Consider the following 21,468-nt stretch of genomic DNA (forward strand, 5'->3'; position numbering starts at 1 on the left):
CGCGCTCTGCTCCCAAACACTCCCAAGACCAACAAAATTCCAACCAAGTTTTTTGGTTGTCACATGGATCATGGACCACAACCACAAGTCTATAAAACCATGGACTATGGTTTATGGTTTACGGTTTATGGTCCATAAATAATCCCATATGAAAGCAGACCCTAATCTAAATTTACAAACTTTTACTTTTATTAATTAGTATAGGTATTTCAATGGTATTTGTGCGTGTGCATTTTCCTTCCTCCTGTTGAAAAAAAATAAAAATTCAATCTATGTAAAATAAATCACTTTTAATGGTTTCCCTAATTGAAAACCACACGAGGAGGATCATGATTCATACAAAGATTGTGGAACTTACCCAAGTCTCAAAAACTCAAAATCAAAGTGATATTCTTAGCACAACATGACTCTTATGCCACTAGCAAAGGGGAGAGAAAACCCAATTCATAAAATTGGTAAAGACTTAATTTCCAACTAAGAAAGCAACAAAATTCAATTATTTGTGTGAGACATGATATCATTGATATGGCACATGCAAATGGAACAAAATTGTAAATAATATTTTGACATTGGCTTATGGCTAATGGAGAGAGAGAGAGAGAGAGAGAGAGAGAGAGAGGTAAAGTAGTAATCTAGTCAATCAGATTGACCTTGGCCACTTGAAAAACATAATGCAGGTTTTGCTCCTAGATGGTATCTTCATCTTCTCTCTTCACCTTCTAACATGGAACCCCCTTCCTTTATTGCCCCTTCCTTTATAGTTAAGAAGGCAAGCAATTATTAATCCAAGCTATTAGGGGCCCCATTGATTAACAAGCCTAGAGACAGACAGCCCAGCAAAAGGTCTGTACTAATAATTGTCAAATTTCAATTCAATTGAAAGCAAGCTTGGAATTTTACAGTTTTGGGCTCCAAGATGAGGAGGAAGGCTCACTCTCTCTATGAGGAGAGTGGGAGAGTGGGGGGTACAACACAAAGGGTTTGAAGTAAAAGGAACCCAAATGAAGGACATGCCATGAAATGTGAAACACAATGCCACATGGTTTGTCCTGAGCATCCATCCTTGTACTTCTTTTTCTTGGTTTGTAAAAGTCTGAAAGCTACAAACAAGCTGTCACTATTTTCCCTTCTCTCCTCCTCCTACTTACGCATTTCAAACAAACCCTAAAATGGACAAAAAGAAATTTTTAAATAAAGGGGAAGTGAACTTGGCCCCCTTCATTTGCAGTTTCTTCCTTTTCTATAAGCATCTCTCTCTCACTTCACTAATAATATCTATATGCTCCTTCATTTACATTATCCACTCTCTCTCTCTCTCTCTCTCTCTCTCTCTCTCTATGGGCAGCAGATACCTCCAATGGCATTTTGCTGACTGGTACAATAACTGATCCTTCACCTCTTAAACCTACAACACCCAACTAATAATTTTTTTAGCTTTAGCTTTTTATTTTATTTCCTTGACTACCCACTTTATTGGTTATTAATGGAATCCATGTCAGTGAATAAATGGCTGGAAAACCATTCTTCTTCTGCGCCACTTATCTGTAAGAATTCTCTCACCTCTTCTTCTCTCTCTCTCTTGTTTGTTTGTGTTTATTTATTTGTTTAATGGTCTAAAATAGTAATGTTTTTCATCTTATAGCTTCCCAATTTCTTGGAGAAACACTGCTTAGATATCATTAATTTATTAGAAAGAACAAAAGTCTGACTTTCTAGTTTGGGTTTCTATCTTTTATTTGGAGAAAACAAAGATTGCAATTCCCAGAGTTGCATTTCTTGCTTTGCTACTTGATATTTTCTTAGTTAAGTAGTTAATTTTGTTTAAGCTCCCGCATGTAAATTGGTTGGGATTCTTGTATAATTTTTGGTTCAATTTGGGTTTCTGATACAGTATTTAAATTGGCATATTGCTGTTGTGTCTGATAGAATAGATTAACCCTTTTGGCATTTGAGAGTGCACAAGCTGCGTAGAGAAATTTGTTTCATCATTAAACCTCTGTTTATTTGGATTTCTGATGAAGTTATTTGGTGTTTTCATTCTTTAATAATGTTTATTGTGATGAACTTTTGAAATGCATTCTTATTGAAGGTGATACGATTACAAATAGCAAGAGAGAAGCTTAATTGAGGGGGGTTGGAGGAGGGGGCCAGGGAGGAGAAGTAGAAGAAACAAGCTTTAGAAGTAAAGAGTTTTTATGGACTGGAACTTGAAAGCACCTTCTTGGGATTTGACTGAACTAGAACAAGAAACCTTTTCCAACTTAGGCACAGTTGATGGGTCTAGTAGCTTTGGAGATCATAGGACCATCAAAGGCAACTTTTCTGTTGATTTGAAGCTTGGTCAGTTGGGTGATTCAGGTAACAATGAGTTGGTGGATATGTTGAAGGAGGCTGGGGGTCCGAAAACTACATCATCGCCTTCTGGACCATCAAAGAGGTCAAGAGCAGCTTACAGTGGATCGCAGACAGTCTCATGCCTTGTTGATGGCTGCAATTCAGACCTTAGTGTTTGTAGAGATTACCATAGGCGCCATAAAGTCTGTGAGCTCCACTCTAAGACTCCTCAGGTCACAATTAACGGCCAAAAGCAACGATTCTGCCAGCAGTGCAGCAGGTATAAGATTTTACAGCAAGTGTTTCATGTAAGAGTAACATTGGTTGTTTTTTATTTCACTTGAATTTTGCTTTAGAATGTGGAGCACCTTAGTTATTGCAATGTTCTTGATCAAGTATTTCCCTATTTTGATTTTGCATTTTAATTTTACTTACACAGCGATTATCCCAAAATATTGTCAACAGAAGTTGGTAGGTCAATTTCATCTCTCCATGCATTCTCCTGCCTTTGTGAAGCATCTGCACTGAATTGTAACTTTGATATGTATTTTGGATTTAGAAAGCGATCTTATTAAATATGAGAGAAAGTCTTAGCTGGGTTGATTATACAGGAATTAGAATGTCTTACAGAAGGATGTTCATCTTTGTGATCCTTCTCTAAGGAGGTAGTGTACCACAATTCCAGAAGCCCTCTTAGATGTCCTCATGTCTCTGCAATAGGAATATGAGTTAACTTTCAAGTCTATCCGATATTTTGTTTATATTTTAGTAGACTTGCAAATGTGAACGAACAAGACTTCAACTGATATCGATTAGTTTCTTATATTCAAGATGATATCTATATATGTTAGTTTCAGATGAGTTATTCCTTCTGTTCTGAGCCATGATCCTGGAAAGATCAAGTTTCACAAACTTCAGTCTTTTATGTAGGTTCCATTCGCTGGAGGAATTTGATGAAGGAAAGAGAAGCTGCAGGAAGCGTCTTGATGGACACAATCGTAGACGAAGGAAGCCCCAACCAGAACCCTTGTCACGTTCAGGAAGTTTTTTGTCCAGTTACCAAGGTTAGCTGCAACCTTGTTTGTGGTGCACTTAATCTAAATCTTCGAAGCAGGCATGTGCATGCACTTGTGCACAGGCACAGACAGATATGACTCATTCTTGCATCCGTACATAGAACTTTAGAAGTAATAGTATAGTATCCTCTGGAACTTTTTATTTGAACATATCCACTCAGCTGAGTGCTTCATCAACTATGTGTGGTCAATTTGCGCACTTGATGACCTAGTGGCCACTAAAGCAAATTCTGGTGGCCTACTTCAATAAGATCCTTCTCTTTAAATTTTTTTTATGGTTCTTCCCAAGTATTAATCTTATTGTCAAGTGCTGCCTGCCTTTAGATGTCATTTGAACTGCAAATTTTTCTGCTTTTACTAACTGATCATAGATTAGTACAAACTTACATGAACTAAATTCTCAAGCAGACTGATGGGATTTCTTGAATTTGATGTCAACTTACAATCAAGTATATACTTAATGCCTTTTCTTTTAAATAAAGCAGTTTGGATTTCTGGAATTAAATTACATTTTCACTTCTTGCAGGTACACAATTGCTACCATTCTCCAGTTCACTTGTGTACCCCTCCACCACTGTTGTGAACCCAACCTGGGCTGGAGTTGTCAAAGCTGAGGCCGATACCGGTCTTCATAACCAGCATCTCCAACTGCCATTGATAGATAAACAAAACATGTTTCTTGGGTCCTCAACCAGCACCAGCAGCACCTACAAGGGAGGAAAGCAATTCTCACTTTTCCAAAGCTCCCCACTCCACAACCAAACATCTCATCATGGAGCATCTGTCTGCCAGCCCCTTCTGAATACCATTTCATTCTCAGAAACTGGTGGTGGGGCAAAGAGCAAAATGTTTTGTGACAGGCTAACAACTCAAATCCATGATTCGGATTGTGCTCTCTCTCTTCTGTCATCACCACAGACACAGCAGACATCTGAAATAGGTTTGAGACACATGGTGCAGCAGCCTAATTCAATATCTCTGATGCAACAACGATTAGGCCCCGGAGGCCTTCATGGGAACAACAGTATAGAGCCCATGGATTCAGTTCTGGTCTCCAATGGAAGTGAAGCAAATGTTCATTGCCCCGGAATGTTTCACCTAGGCTCTGATGGGTCCCTGGGGAACAATCAACAACATCAACATCAACATCAAGCCCCTCAAACACTTCCCTTCCATTGGCAGTAGCAAAATGCAGGTTTCCTATACTGCTGCATAATTCATTTAGAACCTCTTTGTATGATTTTGCAGGGCCTTCTAGCCATCCTGTAAACTAAAGGATACTATTTACATACTCTCCCAACTATGATTAATTATATTTGGCTCCTCATGAATCATGATGGATAACCATTTTGGTCAACTCTTTATTTGCTTTTTCCATTCACCACATAGGAGTTTGACTCTTCGCTCCTTAGTTTCTCATGAAATTGTACTATGGTCAAAGAATATCAGTCAATTAATTACCAATCTGACCTGCAAAAGAACTGTGGATGTGTTTGACCATATGGGCTATGGGGAAGCAAAAGCCGGCATGCTCTGTACTCACATAAGTGCCAATTAGTTTTTTAAGGGCTCTGCCAATTCCTGAGGGCATATTGAGTCTAAGGACATATTGAGTCAAATTAAAATTTAAAATTCCCAGAAATAATACGTAGATGGAAAACTTCATAGCGAATCACCAAAATATGAAAATTCATAGGGTTCAGGAGCGAAACCGCAAAATATAAAAAATTCATGAGTGAAACCTTAAGATTTAAAAGCAACTCAAAAACACGAGATACGATTTAATTAGGTTATTCGAACATAGTCAAAGAAGACTCAAGACGAGATATGGTAATAAATAGCATAAAAGATATAAAAATACTTGGGTGTCATCCTCACACAGCCAGATGGTATTACTAATCTACGTGTTATCATATAAGTAGACAACATAAATGATATGTTGCAAACCCAAGGTATAGTACAAACAAATACACATGTTATAAAATAGGTAGCTCGGCTTGGACTGTACTGGTGTTGAGTCCAAGCCAATCCTTTTGAGTTCCACCCCTCTGGTTAGGACTTGTAAGATACAATATGCGGGATTGTTGTTTAATTTAATAAGTCCAGTCCCAACATTTATAAGTTCACCAAGCAGTGCCTAACACTTTTGTCATAGCTGCGCGGCTATACTTAAAAATTTTAAAAACGGGTGTAGCCTAGCGGCTATACGATTTATATATATTAAAAAAGATCCGCCTAGCGCCTATCCGCCACGTGCCAAAACAGTAAAGCCGAACGGCTATACTATTTTTTAAAAAAAAATTAGGAAAACGAGTATAGCCGAGCGGCTATACTAATTAAAATTTTTTTTTTAAAAAAAAAACCGAGTGGCATGAGTGTATTGGTAATACCGTACATTGATATAGGCCCACATATACGTACGGATGAGATTAAAAGTATATTGCATGCGTAAACTCTCCTTTCGTAGCTAAGCAACATAAGGGAACTCTTCCAATTCGATACCTAGTATGCATCCATTCTTACATTAATGTCGAAAAGGACAAAAGATTTTAAAACAACTCGAAAAACACCATATACGATTTAATTAGGTTGTTGCAATAGAATCAGTGAAGACGAGATGCGGTAATAAATAACATTAAAGGTATAAAAATACAGATTATGTTGCTCAATTACGTATTATAATATAAGTAGACGGCATGAATTATATGTCATTGACCTAGAGTATGATATTAAAAAAACAAGTACATGTTTAAAAGATTAGTGGATTGGTAAAAATAAGTAGTGGCATGACCATCACACCAAAAAATATCTCCGGTAAAAAGACAAGCATTACAGACGCCTCATATAAGTGTGAGCAATCTAAACCGTACATTGATATATGACCCACATAAACGTACGATTGAGATTAACAGTACATCACACCTGCGAATTTTCTTTTCGTAGCATAGCCTAGCACCAAAAAAGTAGTAAATTGAGAGAATTCAATTCCAATTTAATACTTTGGATTTCATAGTGAACTCCAGATGTAGTAAACTGTTTGATTGGATTGGATTTTCTCTGGCAGAGTAGACAAATGAAAATTTATGATTTTGCATGTAAAACAGCGTCGTTTTCTGCTACCTAACTCAGGAAGGTTCAAAAAAACAGATATAAAAAGGAGCTCCCACTAACACCATCACAACAGAGCAGAGCTACTCAGAGCATTGTTACGTTCTGTTCTCATAACAAAGCAGAAGGAGGCGACGAGAAGACGACAATGGCTGCAAAACCGGACATGGTTCCAGAAGTGGAAATGGCTGATGCAAAAGGAGTGTTTTCTCCGGCACACGACGACGTTTCAGTGAGCATTCTGGCGAGACCACCGGCCGTTTCTTTCGCATCATCAGCTGCCTGTGTTGGCAAAACGTGGAACCAAAGCTGCAACAAAAATTTTTCTCGTCCCCAGTTCTCTTCAGCTTTATCTCTCAATCCGGACCTGCATGTAAGTCTTAAATAACTCTGTTTGCTTAACTCTGGATTTTGTTTCATGTATGGTTCTTTTCTTCTTTTTTTGAAGGCTGCCTTAGATGAGGTTCTTGCTGACGCTTTCTCTAAGCCGCTTCGACCGGACTTCATTGTCGCATACATCGGCATAAATTTTAGCTTGGAAGAAACTCACCACCTTGTAAATGATCATTCTACCTCTGCTTAAATTTTTTGTTGTTATCTTTTGTTGTTTTCTTTTTCTTTTTCTTTTTGAGAGTGGTTGTTCTGCTGCAGATCACTGAGAAGGTAGGCCCTGGAATTCCGGTTATAACCAATAAGGCCAAGGGACTAATTGGCACTGATGTCCAAACTGATAAGCTCAGAGAGGTCTGTTCTTTAATTTCTTGGAATTGTTTGAGTTAATAAAAAGATCATGTTGACTAAATAGAATATTTTGTGCAGGTGATTTGGGGATCGACTGATGGTGATTCTGAGTGGAATGAGAACAATTCGAACCGAGGGATTGTTTTGTCTGTCGGATACATGCCCGGTTTGAAAGTCGATGTCATCCCACTCTTAAGGCCAAAGAATGTAAAGCTTTTGCTGCCTTTGCAATGCTATTAAGCTTTTAATTAGTGTTTCTCTTTTTATTACCATTTGTTGGAGATTCTTGCTAATCAGGAACAACAATTGACTATGGTTGACCACTTTCTGATGGAAATTATGGATTTCACCTGCGCTGCTTCAGGTTCTTTATCCCCATCTTGTATCATAATGTTTGGGGTAAGTTGGTCTTCCTCATCTGATCTTTTCTTTTGTTGGTTAAACATTCACAACAAGGCAGTTTCTTTTATTTCTTCTAATTGGGTTACTTCATGGTTGCTCATCTAGGATAAAAATGAGGATATGAATCCCATTCTTACCATCCTTGGTGAGTACTTTTTTCCTAAAATGAGTTGATAAGTATATATTACTTACTTATTAGCCTGATTTTCTAAGCTCATAGATTTTTATGTTTCCACAAACTTGTTTATGGATCTTATGGCTGATAACTTTCTGTATCTTGCAGATCAGGTCATGCCTGATGAGACAGCCATTGTTGGTGATGCAAGTGCCGCCTTTCTGTGCACTCGAATGGATGAAGCCGAAAATTACAATAAGGATGTGTTCTCTTTCGCCGCTGCTGCTCTCGTTTTCGCGAGGGATCAATACAAGCCTGAAGGTATTTCCCTATGCAGAACTGTCCTATATTCTGCAACAAATTATGTCTGAACATAATCATTATTCATAGTTTACCCTTTTTTGGTACTCTATTGCTTATTTTTGTCATTCATGTGCTTCCCATTTTCTTGTTTCAAAGTTCTGTTTTTAATAACTCATCAACTTTGTGTCTTTCCTGGTTTTGAATTTAATGAGCAGACATAGGGGAGACTGAGTTTCATGTCACAGTGTCTAGCGGTATAATACCATTTGGTCCTTATTTCAAGACGGTTTCAGTTCTGGAGAAGCATTGTCTTTGTTCATGGGTTTCTGCCATAATGCTAGGATTCGAAAGTGTCATTATCGATTGCTACGATGTTTTAATGGAACTGAAAAGCCAGGTGTGTCACTATAAATTCGTAATTGACTCACGAATAACATAGATATGATTGAATATTATATTGTCAGACCGTCAATTCACAAATTAGAGCAAGAATCCCCCAAATTAGGGTTGAAATAGATTTAACTTCGTTATAAGAAAAATCTGTTGTGATGTAGATCAAAAAGCCTGATATGTACATTGGGGTCACACAAAGAAGAAACTACTCCATTTTGGAAAAACCACCAAGCTCCATAAGATCCTTGTCCTTCCATGAAGTTAAGGAGTAAGTCACAAACCCCTTTTCTACTTCTGTTTGCCTGAATTTCTTGTAGAAATATTCATATCAATTGAAAAACAAAAAGGGACTAATTACTGTTGGTTTTTATGGTTTGTACTTTGAACAGTGGAGAGGGAGACTTCATCCTTGTTGATGGCATTGGTATCAAACCTGGTGATATCTTCTTCTTCTACCATGCAGATGCTGAAAATGCCTTGATCACCATTGATCAAGCCCGTCGCAAACTTAAAACTTTGCGTGAAGATTATGAGAAAAACGGGCGAGAGGTGTTTGGAGGCTTCATCTTCTCCTGTGAAAATCGCGGTGTGTCATTTTTCAAGAGTCCTGGAGTTGATAGCAAGCCATTTGCTATGAACTTTCCTGGAGTTCCAGTAGCTGGTATGTTTGGCAATGGTGGGGAGATTGGACGTGGTGCTTTGCTTGGTGTTAAGAAAAATCTACGACGAAATGGTCCTCGCAGCTGTGTCCATGCCTACAGCTCTGTTTACTTGGCCATGTCATATGTTCCTCCTCCTGAGGCTCCAATGATCATAGATGAGTAGATGTTGCTCAATTTTTCTCCATGTGGATTAAATAAAGTTGGAGAATGGAAATAAAAGAGCGTCAAGATCTAGGGTTTCTTTTTTCATCTTCTTTTGTTGTTGTGGGTTTTGGTAGGGATGTTGGCAGAAAGTTGGTGTTCTGTCTTGCCATCTCTTCCAATTGCGTTTATCATTTATGTTTTAGTACTAGGTCTAGGCCAGGCAACTCCATTGTAGCTTCTACAGTTGTTCAAACTTGATCATGTGGAGGAAGTTAAATGAGAAGTGCTGGTACTATAAGTATGTATCCAAATGAAAATTGATAATGGTAGTATCCTATGTGCATATGAAGCCCTTATCATCACCAAGTGTTTCCTGATAAAGCATTTGAAGGTTCTTCGTGTCGTGAAGAAGTACATGTTAGCTGCTTCTTTAAAAAAATACTTTTCCAAATCATAGACATGGATGTGTGTTTAATTAACATATAAATTAATCTCAAAATACATCTCTCTCAAACATAAGTTAGTTTAGGCAGGTTTACAAAAACTCAAAATCAAACTACATACGATAATTTTTAAACCGTTTGACTTTTTTAAATTAAAACCAAACTAAATCAATAATTATGATTTCATCAGTTCCGCCGGATGCCCACCCCTAAACATAGCCTTTCAAAAATGAACTAACATGTCCTTGTTAGACATGAGGATACTTGACTATTAACTCAAAAGTAATGCTTGATGGACATCATTTTTAAATCGCATTAACTAATTATATCATCAGAACAATAATAATGGATATACAAACTCTTTTTTCAATTTTTTTTTTAAGTACAAGCAATTTGTGGAGGAAATTTACACACAAATATTTATTGGGTGCTTGAGAGTTTCGAATTTCTGCCCATACTGTGAAAGTGAAAGATCTAAATCAATTGAGCTTTCCCTCACTAGCCTTTGCTTTATGATGTGAGAGAGTTGAGATATAAATTTAGTCTAGTAATTGACACATCACTTGTTACATAACTTGCTTGACTAGAATGTGTTCCAAATTTTCCTGTGATTACTTGTGTATATTTTTATATGCTTAGAAAAAAAAAAGTATTTATTTTATTTTATAATCTTATGTAGTATTTTTCCTGTTTTTATTTATACAATGAGAATATTTTACCAGTAGTTTGTTCGATTGTTCCAAGTTCCAACTAAAGGAAAAAAGGAGAAGATACAAACACCACGATAGCTCAAACCATCCAAAGCTTGAAACTTGGAATTGCTTGAGACTTGAGACTCTGAAAGTCGGCATCTTTACAGAACAAAGATGGACGAGGCATCGTCGTCGTCCTCGACGATCAGAAACAAAAACGACATGAAACGGCCCCAAACGACGGCGGCAGGGTTGTTATCGCCGATAAACGACGACCTTCTCCACAACATCCTCTCGCGCCTGCCCGCCTTATCCTTCGCATCGGCGGCGTGCGTTAGCAAATCCTGGAACCAAATCTGCAGTCGAATCCTCTCTCGCCCAAAACTCGCCTCTGCCCTCTCTCTCCACCCCTCGCCTAAGGTTTAGCCCCCTGTTTGGTTTCCGAGAAAATCACGAGCACGCACATTTTATCACACATTTTCTCTGCGTATATATGTATGTCAAGCTTTATTTTTGTGTCTTGGAATTGATAGGCTGCTGTGAAAGAGGTTATCGAGAAGGTTCTAGCTGAGCCGATACGACCTCATTTCGTTGTAGCTAATATTGGCAGTGGGTTTCGCTTGTATGACATTTTCAGGCTTGTATGTGTTCTTGATCCTATGAACCTTAATTAACTTCATTATATATACACATATTTAATTTAAAAAATCAAATTATGGATTTTTCTTGTGTTACTGTTTAATATTGTAGATATCAAAAAAATTGGGGTCCAGCGTTCCGTTTATCATTTCTACTTCAAGCGGAATTATTGGAAGAGATGCTCTTACCCATGAATTCAAAGAGGTTTCATAGATAGTTGTGTTTTTTGGGGTTCGCCTAGTTTTTGTTCATTACTTTGCAGCAAGTTTAACTCTTTACTAATTTTGGGTAAAATTTGGTTAATTAGGTTAAGTGGGGAGATGTTTGTGGTGATGGAAGTGATGAAGATTGCTCTATACCAGCAAAGGATGTGAACTACGGCATCCTTTTGACTGTTGGCTTTGTGCCGGGATTGAAAGTTGATGCTATCCCACTGTTAAGATCAACAAAGGTGCCAAATTCTACAATGAATCTGAAATGCTGATTTTTTTTGAAAGTTCTAGAGTGATGAATTTCAGATGTGGAAACTTGGGACATATAGTTTCGGTTGTTATTATCATTTGTGGGAATTTGTAGAATCTTTCAAGCTCTTTCTGCAGTAATGGATTTGTTGACACATAAACGTTTACAATCACATCAGGAACCTCGAGAGGTCTTGCTTGATAAATTCATCATGGATATTAAAGATTACACAGCCTCTGTTTCAGGTTGCACCTTCCCTGTTGCAATTATGATGTTTGGAGTGAGTTTCTGCCCTCATACTTGATTGCCTATTTGTTCTTTTTTTCCTTGTTTTTTCCCTTTGTTAAAAATCAGCTGCAGTTTTCCATCGTTGCATTGCTAATATTTGACATGATTGATGGTACAGGATGGGCTTATTAACATGAAACCAATAATTGATGCATTGGGTGAGTATCCTGACTGTGTAATCATATTATGTTTTTATATCTTCTTTAATTAGACTGTCTTTATGAGGAAAAACATAAAAGTAGTTTTATGCTTATAATTGAAAGCTTGAACTGCTAAAAAAGAAATGGGGTTAGAAGAGGAATATGAAAAAGAAAAGAAAAAAAGCACTTGGTTTCATGGCTAGGGAAAACAAGGAATGATTTGTTTAGCTTTTGAAAGATGAGGGAGACAAGCTGATACTTTCAAATTTTTGTGTGTTGCAAGATCTTACTGGATCAGCTTTTGTTGATTATATCTTAATATCTCATTTATTGCAGATTATTCTATGCCTATGGAAACGGTGATTGTGGGTGATGAGAGAGGTCGCTTTTTATATAGAAGTGGGAACGAGTCTAGAAATGTCTGTGGGAGTGCAAAATACTTTTCAGATGCTGTTGCTCTTATATTTGCCAGGGACAAAGACAAGCCATCTGGTAATGATTTAATTTCGTTATTTATACATTACTGTGATCCTCATGTTGTTTCCAGTGTAGTTTCCTGTTCACATAGCTAACTTGCATGCCTTGACAAAATTTGAAGAAAAAAATAAAAGATATATATCATTTCTTGATAGATTGCTACTTAGCCTTCCAAAATCTGAAGCCACTTCAGGTTGCTGTAAATTTTGCAAAACCCCCTTTGCCAATTTAAAACACATCCAGATGTATTCAATTCTGAAGCATATTACTTATGCTTTTCATGTTTAATGCTTTCATACTTGAACAAAATGGGGTTTTGGTTACGATCACAGTTTGTTTTCAAATTTTGGAACAGTGACTTTTCAAAATTGCATAACTTCACAATTGACTTTAATCTGGTTTCCATATTTGAGATGCATGCTAAACTCAACTTTTGATAAATAAAGGTTTCCTTTTTTTTTTTTAATGCATTGCTTTTTCCAAATTGTTCTTATTTTTATGGGTAAGTGTTTGCTTTTTCTTTTTTTGAACTTTCCAGATTGTATCTCACATGCCTCATTATGTGCTGATAAGGTTTCATAGATGCTTGCTTCTGAACTTTCCTAGTGACTTAGTTGTTTTCTTATTCCTGCTTTCATGTGGAAACCTTGGCCCACCCCGTTGCAGTTACTCTAGTAATCGTGTAGTATATCTATGATTGCTCCCTTATTCTGTAAAGTTATTATATCAAACTGCCCAATGTGTTTCATTATCACTTATCTGGTCTGGTATAAATGAGAAGGTATCGGAGATATTCAATTCCAAATTGCATTGTCAAAAGGAGTGTCAACAGTAGGTTCCAGGCACAAGGCTGTTTCTGTTAAAGAGAACCACTGTGAGCATTCTACTTGGCTAACTGCTAGAAGAGAAGGACACCCAGAGACTCTTGATGGTCAACAACTTCTTAATGACATCAACGATGAGGTAAAAGAACACATTTAAAATTTCCAAGTGGTGCATGTTAAAAATCTGCAGAAAGTGCCAGTTGACTTTGAAGTATTGTTTTACGTTGGATTAGTGAATCCAAAAAATATTACAAGTGAATTTATTTAACAAATATAGTAAATGTAAAACCTATTTTATATAAGTATCATACATTCTTACAGTTACAAGTACTTTTCTTGTTTTTGAAATGTTTATGTGACAGTTAGAAGATTATGCTGATTCTTCTGATCTATACATTGGGGTTATAAAACGAAGAAATATCTCCATGGGATCAGAGAAGCCAAGAATGATTACGTCCTTGGAATTCCACGGAGTTGTAGGGTAATATTCAGAACTTTTCATCTTTAACTGGCTTGTATTGTCTTTTGCAACTTTTGATCTTGGGCTCGGAATGGATTTCCTGCACAGTTCCGCATGGATAGCTCTCTTTTGAATTTCTATTATATTGATTTAAAACTTTTTTTGATAAATCTATTGATTTAAGTATTAACACGAGGCCTTTTCCACAGAGGAGATGATGAGTACCTTTATGTCAGTGGTGTTGGCATTAAAACTGCCGATTACTTCCATTTCTATCGTTCTGACCCCGAATCTGCATTATCTTCATGTAACAATGTCTCCTTAAGCCTTAAAAAGTTGAAGTCAGATGAAGATTCAAAACATCGTCGTCATATAAGTGAAGTATTTGGGGGTTTTATGTTCGCTTGTTGTGGCCGTGGTGAGTCATTCTTCGGACGCGTCAATGTTGATGGATCTCCTTTCGTGGAGAACTTCCCTGGGGTTCCACTGGCAGGAATATTTTGCGGGGGAGAAATTGGACGTGGCCCTTCAAGGTTGACTGGGGAAGCACATAAAGATAGTGATGCTCGTTGCAATATGCATGTTTACAGCACCATTTATCTTGTACTATCATATACTCCATTACCATTGGAGCATTAGATGTTTGACGATCGCTCAACTGTAATTTGGTTGCTTATACTTGACTCATTTTCCTTATTTTTCTTTATTTCTTTTAACCTTTACTTTAGTTGAACGCAACTATTTATACACTTTGGTTGCACTGTTGATAATCAATGAACTATTTGTATGACCCCGAAATTAATTTGCATTGGGTGTTTTCTTTTCTGTTTAGCACATTTTCATGCGATATATATACCAATTTTTCAAGCGGATCACTTTTTTTTTGGTGTGCAATTTTTGGCCTAATGAATCAACTCAAAAACTTTTCTCACTTTTTTGGTATTAAGAGAATAGATTCATGCTTGGCCAATAGTAGAAAAGTCTAACATCATCACTAAATTGGTCTTTTCCTTTATCGGTGACCTATAAAGTGAACTTTAGGGTTATTGATGGGTAACCTCAGAATGGGTACGCGCATACACCCATTTTACATCCTCAGCTAAACAATGTGTTTGGAAAAACACTCACCCTACCAGCAGACTAATCTGTATTTGACTTGAACATGCACACCTTTGATCCAATGATTACATCTCTTGAACTATTGTTATTGTATTTCTCTTTAATATACACTAGATTCATAAATTATAATCGTTTGATGTTTGCATCCACGGGGATAGGATGTTTGCAATTCTATAACATACTGATTTTGTAATAATTATAATAATCTTATGGCTGATGATCTCTTGAGGTTCCTGAGAAATGTCAACGAGGATTTTTTTTAAGCAGTCTGGTTGACTATGTTGATGAGGTTGTCATGTATTGGGTTTTTAGGTACGATTCATTTACATTTCCGATGGTAGATTGGGAATGTGTTTCTTGCATAAAGATAGTGATACTCATTGCACTCTGCATGAAGGATGTAGGTTTCGCTTGGCGATCACTCAATTGTAATTTGGTTGCTTAAACTTAAACTCATTATCCTTATTTCTCACATCCAACATCCAAGAAGTAGCTATCCTTCAGGAAAGATCAAAGAGAAGGAGAAGGGAATCGGCTAGCTCCTATTGAAAAAGTCCTACCCCTTCGGCTTGGTCAGCTTCTTCCTTGGATGCTTTTGTGGTGTGGAGTCTATTTTGAACCTTTACTGTAGTTGAACATAACTGTTTATACACTTTGGTTGCACAATTGGTGATCAACGAACATTGTGTATTACATTTTCATGCTATATATACATATATAGATATACTATAAATATATGCGAATGAGGGACCGTTCAATATACCAGGTATAATACACGGTACATGATTTAGCTGCCAAGAACATAATGCACTAAATATTTGCAATTGCAAGAACATGTCTAAATAAATACAAAAATATAGTAATTTCTATTACTAAAATAATAAATTAGATGGAATCATATCTGAATGCAGGGTTCTATTTTAGGCATGTTAACATAAGATGAGATGTATATATGAGGATGTATGCGTATACGTACATGTGTGTAGGATCATGTATAACACAGTTATCAGTATACAACAAAATTTGAAATAAATTAGAGCCCAAAAAGGCAAAAAAAGAAGAAGAAGAAGAAACTAGTTAGCAAGAAATGGGATGAAGTGAAAAGGCAACTGTGATATTGGCACGGCTCAATCAAATCAAAGGACCCAATACTTGGGAGATTTGATTTGATTGAGCCATTCCAACATCCCACATTTTTTTAGCTAAACAAGAAGACAAACTGATAAGGCAGGAGGAAGGAAATCATAAATTTGATCACCTCCATCCATTGCTTTATATCACTCTATCAAAAACCTTCTTCTTCTTCTTCTTCATATGGTTTCCTCTTATACATATCGATGGCGAGTCAACGATGCATAGAAGAAAAAAAATGAACCAAAAAAAAAGGTGATGGATGTGGAGAAGCCATTGAACTAGAAGGTGCAAATGGGGAGACGGATATATAAAAGAAATGAAAGAAGAGTGGAATTTATAAAGATGGGTTGCAAACAAATAGAAGCAGACAACGGTTGAGACGTCAAAATCTTTGTTTCATTTGGGAGAAGGGATTATATTTAATAAAATTTTCCATTTGGTCTTCCACAAATGCTTAGTGGTCTATGACATTGTCACAGTGAATGCACAAGAAAGATGCCTTAGTTGCAATTCCTTCTAATTTCCAATTGTAGTGGTCATTACACAACCTTTGCCATAATAGTTTTGTTTTGTTTTTTTTTTTAAAGGTTTTGTTTTGGTGTATTGGTGTTGTCACCCCCAATATTTTAGAGGGTTGAATCTTTCAAATTGTTGTATTTTCAATCATACACAGGTAGATTGAACTGGCAAAACCATGAAATTAAAAGTAGCCAATATTCTATGGAATTCATTGCCGTCCAATTTAGAAGTTGCCAAATGAATGCTTAGGAGACTAGTTCATATGGTGATGATGGTGATCAAGTGAAGAACTTTTGAAAGTCTTATTTGGGTTGTTGACAACTAGGGTTTGTTTTTTTTTATGAAAGTATTTAGCAAGAAAATACAACATCTAATCTAGTGTGAATAAATTATGTTAGAATAAATTTATGTAATAATGCATGGTAATGGTGTGCTCATTATCTCCACTAAAAACAAGATAAACAAACGTATGCATATTAGACAACCCATGAAGCCAAACACTGAATGACTAAAACCTAATTTTATCTTGTCCCATTTTTCTTCATGATTAAGTGAAATGAATATAGAAGCCCACTGGAAACGAAACCAGATTTGACCCCAGCCTCCACAAGAAGAAACAAGCACTAGCTCCACCGTTTGCCCTTTGAAGATTTACAAATTTATTGTTTTTTATTGTTATTTATAAGATTTTCAATCTATTGACTGCCCAAGAGCCACATTGCCCACTTCAATTCACCAATCTGAAACTAAAGCATGTTGCTCTTGGCATTACTTTCAAGGATATGGAATCAAATCCTGCTTTCACCCAAGTGAGGGGCTATGAGTCATTTGGGATCTTAAATTTGGGATTTATTTTATTTTGGGTGTAATTAGCATAAAATCAAACAAAAAACGTCAAAACAAATTATCGCCGGCATCTGACTGACCAATAGGGAAAGAGGGAATTAACAGTCGGCAGAAGACAATTAGTGCTCTGGTTTTCTGCAACCAACCAAAGAGAAAGGAAGTGATTTAAGTAAATGTAAATAAAAAGTTCGATGAACTCTTTGTATTGTATGTTTGGGAGTGTTTGTGGAATGACTTAAAGCTATTGCTGACAACAAAAAACGTTTTAGCATAAACAAGAAACACTTGGATTTTTAACGAAAATATCGACTTTCTTCTAATAGAAGTGTTTCCAACAAAAGCAATTATGATCGAAAGTGCATCCTATACAAAAAGTTCTCAAACAGACCTTATAAGATTAATCATATAATAGTGCAATGATTTCGATAAAAAGTCGCCAAAGCTGGTGCTGTGCAATGCTAGACCAACCAGAAAGGAAATGAAGAGGAAGTGGTGAAGGTGGCTGGAATATTCCTCACCAAACCTAAGAATCTACAATCCAAGTCCATGCAGAGAAAATCTTATAACTTTTTTTTGGTGCCATGTGGGTATCATAAAGCTTAGGAAAACAGCAATGGTTTCTCATCTTTATATATAACATAAAAACCTGCCAGCCACAACCACAGGCATTGAGCTTTAACAAATGATCAGAATTTCCTGATAAGTGCCGGCCCGGAACTACCATAGGACAGCCGATTGTCAATTGATATTTGAAAACAATTTGGTCGAAATACAAGGTAGACACCCAAAAAAGAAAGCTCTGTCTCGGAGCTGCTTATTTCCATACAAGGAAAGCCTCCAACTAAACAATACACAGAAACATGACAACGCAACTGATCAAATAGAAATCCCCAAAGACTTCTTGAACTTTTCAACCTCCAAGTATACTGTGGAGTAAGGGAGGAATTCTTGGAAATATTCTTTGCTTAAATCATTTATTGCGACAGCAAGTTTGGGGATTTCCAAGGTCTCTTCATGCGTCAGGGTTCGGACAAACCTTGCTGGGTTTCCAGCCCAAAGTTCACCAGTTGGAATTCTTCTCCCTGGGGGAACGACAGATCCAGCTTCAAGGATAGCATGGGTCTCCACCAAGGAACCTTCCATGAGAATCGAATGCTGCCCAATAATGCATTCTGGCTCAATTGTACAGGACCGTAACAGACTGTATGCACCAATAGTCACAAACCTCTCTATGGATGTCTCTGCTGGAAGTCCTGAGATAAGGAAAGGGGCCACGTATTGTAAAACTCAAAAAAAATCCCACCATATCTACAACAAGCGATTGCTCACTTGCATATTTTAGACATTTTCATTTAGAAACTTGCTAGTTGCTATGCATGTCAAGACAAAACATCAACAACTAGTAACAATGGAATATAAAGGAGTCGCTATCACGTTCTAGGATGGACTAACAAGCCATGTATTTTTAAGTTTCATCGAGTCTTCTTATTAGTAATATTGATACATGCTCCTTTTACGAAGCCAATGAAGAAGACGGATCAGATGATCATATTCATAACAAGTTGATGAAATTAAGGTTGGTCTCTAGGTAGGACCAGGAAAAATGTAGAGGTCTACCTGTGGAAAATCAGTCTAAAGCAGAAACCCAAGGGAGAAAACTAATTAAGGAAAAAAATCTCCAGGGTTATATGCCAAATATTAGAACTTGAAGGAGATTTCAAACTCTTGAATGAAGTGAACTTAAACCTAATTATAAGCTTGACAGTTCAAAAAGTATAAAGCAAGAGATGTTACATGTATAACAGGTTCAGAAAAGGCCACTTCCACTCACCTGTTTTAAAACATTATATAAATCCAACTAGTCAACATTACAACTTTCTCACTTATCATATAAAATATAATTTTCTCCACAAATGCTACTGAACTCATCCTCCAATATTTATTGGAACCTGCTGTTCCTCAAAGCAGATAATTTCTAATCATATAGTGCCTGACACCCACGCCTAGCATATCAGTCTGCCCACAAATTTGACCAATGGAAAATGGACAAAGGATAGCCTAAGAGACCCCATATTGGAATGGAAAATCCAAATGGCAGAGGCAATTGCACACTACCTCCCCAACTTTGTTTTAAAAAACTCTTCTATTTCTTTATGCTCAAACCACACAAAAAATAGCCATCACATTACTTCCAAAAAACAGTTGATTTCTCCCCACCAACAAAAGCACAATGATTCTCAAAGAACAATAAAATGTATGAAGCCAGAATCACCCACAACGACTTTGCTTCCCATAAACCACATGTGTCATAGGCGCAATTAAGAAAAAGATGGTCAATACTCTTGGAAACCTTTTCACACATAATGCACCAATGGTGTGGCACAGAGAATTAGGTCCTATCCTTTGAATAATATCCCAAGTCCTACCATGAGCAATAATCCAAGTACAAACTTTCACCATGCAAGGCACTCCTTCCCAGAAGGATTAAAGCTGGGAAAGGATAACTCATCAATCACTACTCAACAATGGTTGCATGGAAATAGACCTGAGGATTCAATTTCCCAATCTTCTATCCAATCTAAAAGATTGTAAAGAAAGAGACATTTATATCAATGAGAGACTAAAGAAGAAATCTCCCTAACTTCCAAACCATTCAAATTCTACAAAAGCAAAAATTCCACCTCCTTGGAAAAAAAAGACACAGCAGACACATTGGCAGATTAGGAAACATTCCACACAAAGGAGAGTCTCCAATCCATTTATCCTTCCAATCTAACTCTTTCCAAATCCCCATGAATTGAAGATGAGGAAAGAAGGAAATAATGAAATGGTGAAATGTCTTTACAATGACATCAACTCGAACCTATGGCCACAATTTTAGAACCCCACTATTGACATATATTTTTTCTTTTGAAGGATATGCCAAAGGGCTTCCCCCTTCCCCTTCTCTCTCCGCCACCACTTAACTAAAAGGGCAAGATTTATGATTTCAAATTGTCCACCCCACCTCCTATGACCTATTTTGCATTATACAACTTCCTACCCAAACAGACGATGCCTTTTTTACTTCTCCATAGCCCTCCCACAAAAAAAAAAAAAAATCACTAGTTTCTGTTTCTCCATCCTCTAAGTCATTGCTCAAATCCAAAAAGGAGATAAATATAAAATCACTAAGCCACTCAAAGCTGACTGAGTGTAAGTCTAACCTTTAGATAAGTTCACTACTTTCCATCGTACCCATCTTTTCTCCCTCACCGGAGCCCAAAAATTAATAGCTCGGGGACTACAGTACACCTAGTGGAAGACCCAAATTTACGACAAGATTCCAGTATTAACTTATCAATTTCAAGTTTTTTTTCCCACATTTTCAGCTAATCAGCCTCATCAGCCCAACCCATACACAGCAACTATACTCAGTGTAGCAATCCAAAACTACATTCAGGTGTTAACTCGTTTTAAATCGAACAATTAACAGAACCTCAACCAAATTCAATATCTAAATAACAAATTATGAAATTAATTGAAGGAAAAACAAAAACCGACGAAAACTAGGAAATTGGGGAACCTACCTGTAGGGGAAGACCAAGCAGCGTGAAGGACACAGCGTTCCTGAACATTGGAGCAGAAGCCGACGGTGATCTTATTGAGATCACCGCGTAGGACCGACCCAGGCCAAACGGAGGCTCCGTCGTTTACCGTGACCTGTCCGGCCAAGACCACGTTGGGTGCCACGTAGGCGTCGACGGCGATCTTCGGCAGCCACTGGCCTAGCGGGATTATCTTTCTCTGACCTCGGTAGTCCCATTTGACCCGATCCGGCGAGGGTGTTATGGCCGCGGCTTTTGATGCTTCGGCGGCGAAGGTGCGGTGGAGTGAGGTAGGCTGGGCTGAGCTGGAGAAGGAGGTTAGGGCTTTTCTGGAGATGCGAGCTAAGGCCGCCATTGGAGAGAAGCAGAGAAAGAGAGAGAGAGAGGTAGTTTGGGAGTGGAAGCTGGAAATGGAGGAGAGTGAGGTGGGAGAGTCGTTTGGTTTGGATGTGGGCCGGAGATTGTAATGTGTATAAATTGGGCTGAAGCCGGATAACTATTGTTTAGCCCAAAATCCCAACTATCATTGACGCAGTTGATGTATAAGTTCAGTGTTTTTA

General features: G+C 37.4%; 4 protein-coding genes across 5 annotated transcripts; 3 read left to right on the top strand and 1 right to left on the bottom strand.

Annotated features, from left to right (window-relative positions):
- On the top strand, positions 1,181-4,767 carry LOC18776256 (squamosa promoter-binding-like protein 13A). Of its 2 annotated transcripts, XM_020564895.1 has the most exons (4): positions 1,181-1,544; positions 2,090-2,614; positions 3,265-3,398; positions 3,937-4,767. In XM_020564895.1, the coding sequence occupies exons 2-4, from the start codon at positions 2,196-2,198 to the stop codon at positions 4,593-4,595; spliced, it is 1,212 nt and encodes a 403-aa protein (XP_020420484.1). In that variant the 5' UTR covers positions 1,181-1,544; positions 2,090-2,195; the 3' UTR covers positions 4,596-4,767. The 2 variants fall into 2 exon arrangements, with proteins under 2 accessions (XP_020420484.1, XP_007209206.1); XM_007209144.2 differs by lacking the exon at positions 1,181-1,544 and having other exon boundaries at positions 1,575-2,614.
- Positions 6,611-9,615, top strand: LOC18776078 (F-box/LRR-repeat protein At5g63520). Its single transcript, XM_007210965.2, has 10 exons — positions 6,611-6,891; positions 6,967-7,074; positions 7,170-7,262; positions 7,338-7,466; positions 7,557-7,658; positions 7,767-7,806; positions 7,945-8,097; positions 8,295-8,476; positions 8,634-8,740; positions 8,862-9,615. The coding sequence occupies exons 1-10, from the start codon at positions 6,667-6,669 to the stop codon at positions 9,295-9,297; spliced, it is 1,575 nt and encodes a 524-aa protein (XP_007211027.1). The 5' UTR covers positions 6,611-6,666; the 3' UTR covers positions 9,298-9,615.
- LOC18777835 (F-box/LRR-repeat protein At5g63520) lies at positions 10,431-14,581 on the top strand. The gene is made up of 10 exons (XM_020564362.1): positions 10,431-10,833; positions 10,947-11,054; positions 11,164-11,256; positions 11,360-11,503; positions 11,693-11,794; positions 11,921-11,960; positions 12,279-12,434; positions 13,201-13,382; positions 13,606-13,724; positions 13,913-14,581. Exons 1-10 carry the CDS (start codon positions 10,588-10,590, stop codon positions 14,340-14,342), a joined length of 1,620 nt encoding a protein of 539 aa, XP_020419951.1. The 5' UTR covers positions 10,431-10,587; the 3' UTR covers positions 14,343-14,581.
- On the bottom strand, positions 17,924-21,355 carry LOC18777384 (gamma carbonic anhydrase-like 2, mitochondrial). The gene is made up of 2 exons (XM_007209453.2): positions 20,891-21,355; positions 17,924-18,574 (listed from the first exon to the last, which is right to left on the bottom strand). The coding sequence occupies exons 1-2, from the start codon at positions 21,261-21,263 to the stop codon at positions 18,198-18,200; spliced, it is 750 nt and encodes a 249-aa protein (XP_007209515.1). The 5' UTR covers positions 21,264-21,355; the 3' UTR covers positions 17,924-18,197.

This window comes from Prunus persica, chromosome G5 (assembly GCF_000346465.2).
Source record: "Prunus persica cultivar Lovell chromosome G5, Prunus_persica_NCBIv2, whole genome shotgun sequence".
Classification (NCBI taxonomy): Eukaryota; Viridiplantae; Streptophyta; class Magnoliopsida; order Rosales; family Rosaceae; genus Prunus; species Prunus persica.

Bases quoted from the DNA above. Each gene is read 5' to 3' on its own strand.
- LOC18776256 (XM_020564895.1), top strand. From the start codon at position 2,196: ATGGACTGGAACTTGAAAGCACCTTCTTGGGATTTGACTGAACTAGAA. The intron at 2,615-3,264 runs GTATAAGATTTT...TCTTTTATGTAG, and splicing joins TTCTGCCAGCAGTGCAGCAG to GTTCCATTCGCTGGAGGAAT. The intron at 3,399-3,936 runs GTTAGCTGCAAC...CACTTCTTGCAG, and splicing joins TTTTTTGTCCAGTTACCAAG to GTACACAATTGCTACCATTC.
- LOC18776078 (XM_007210965.2), top strand. From the start codon at position 6,667: ATGGCTGCAAAACCGGACATGGTTCCAGAAGTGGAAATGGCTGATGCA. The intron at 7,807-7,944 runs GTGAGTACTTTT...TGTATCTTGCAG, and splicing joins TCCCATTCTTACCATCCTTG to ATCAGGTCATGCCTGATGAG. The intron at 8,098-8,294 runs GTATTTCCCTAT...TTTAATGAGCAG, and splicing joins GGATCAATACAAGCCTGAAG to ACATAGGGGAGACTGAGTTT.
- LOC18777835 (XM_020564362.1), top strand. From the start codon at position 10,588: ATGGACGAGGCATCGTCGTCGTCCTCGACGATCAGAAACAAAAACGAC. The intron at 11,961-12,278 runs GTGAGTATCCTG...CATTTATTGCAG, and splicing joins ACCAATAATTGATGCATTGG to ATTATTCTATGCCTATGGAA. The intron at 13,383-13,605 runs GTAAAAGAACAC...TTTATGTGACAG, and splicing joins TTAATGACATCAACGATGAG to TTAGAAGATTATGCTGATTC.
- LOC18777384 (XM_007209453.2), bottom strand. From the start codon at position 21,263: ATGGCGGCCTTAGCTCGCATCTCCAGAAAAGCCCTAACCTCCTTCTCC. The intron at 18,575-20,890 runs GTAGGTTCCCCA...TCCTTATCTCAG, and splicing joins TGCTTGGTCTTCCCCTACAG to GACTTCCAGCAGAGACATCC.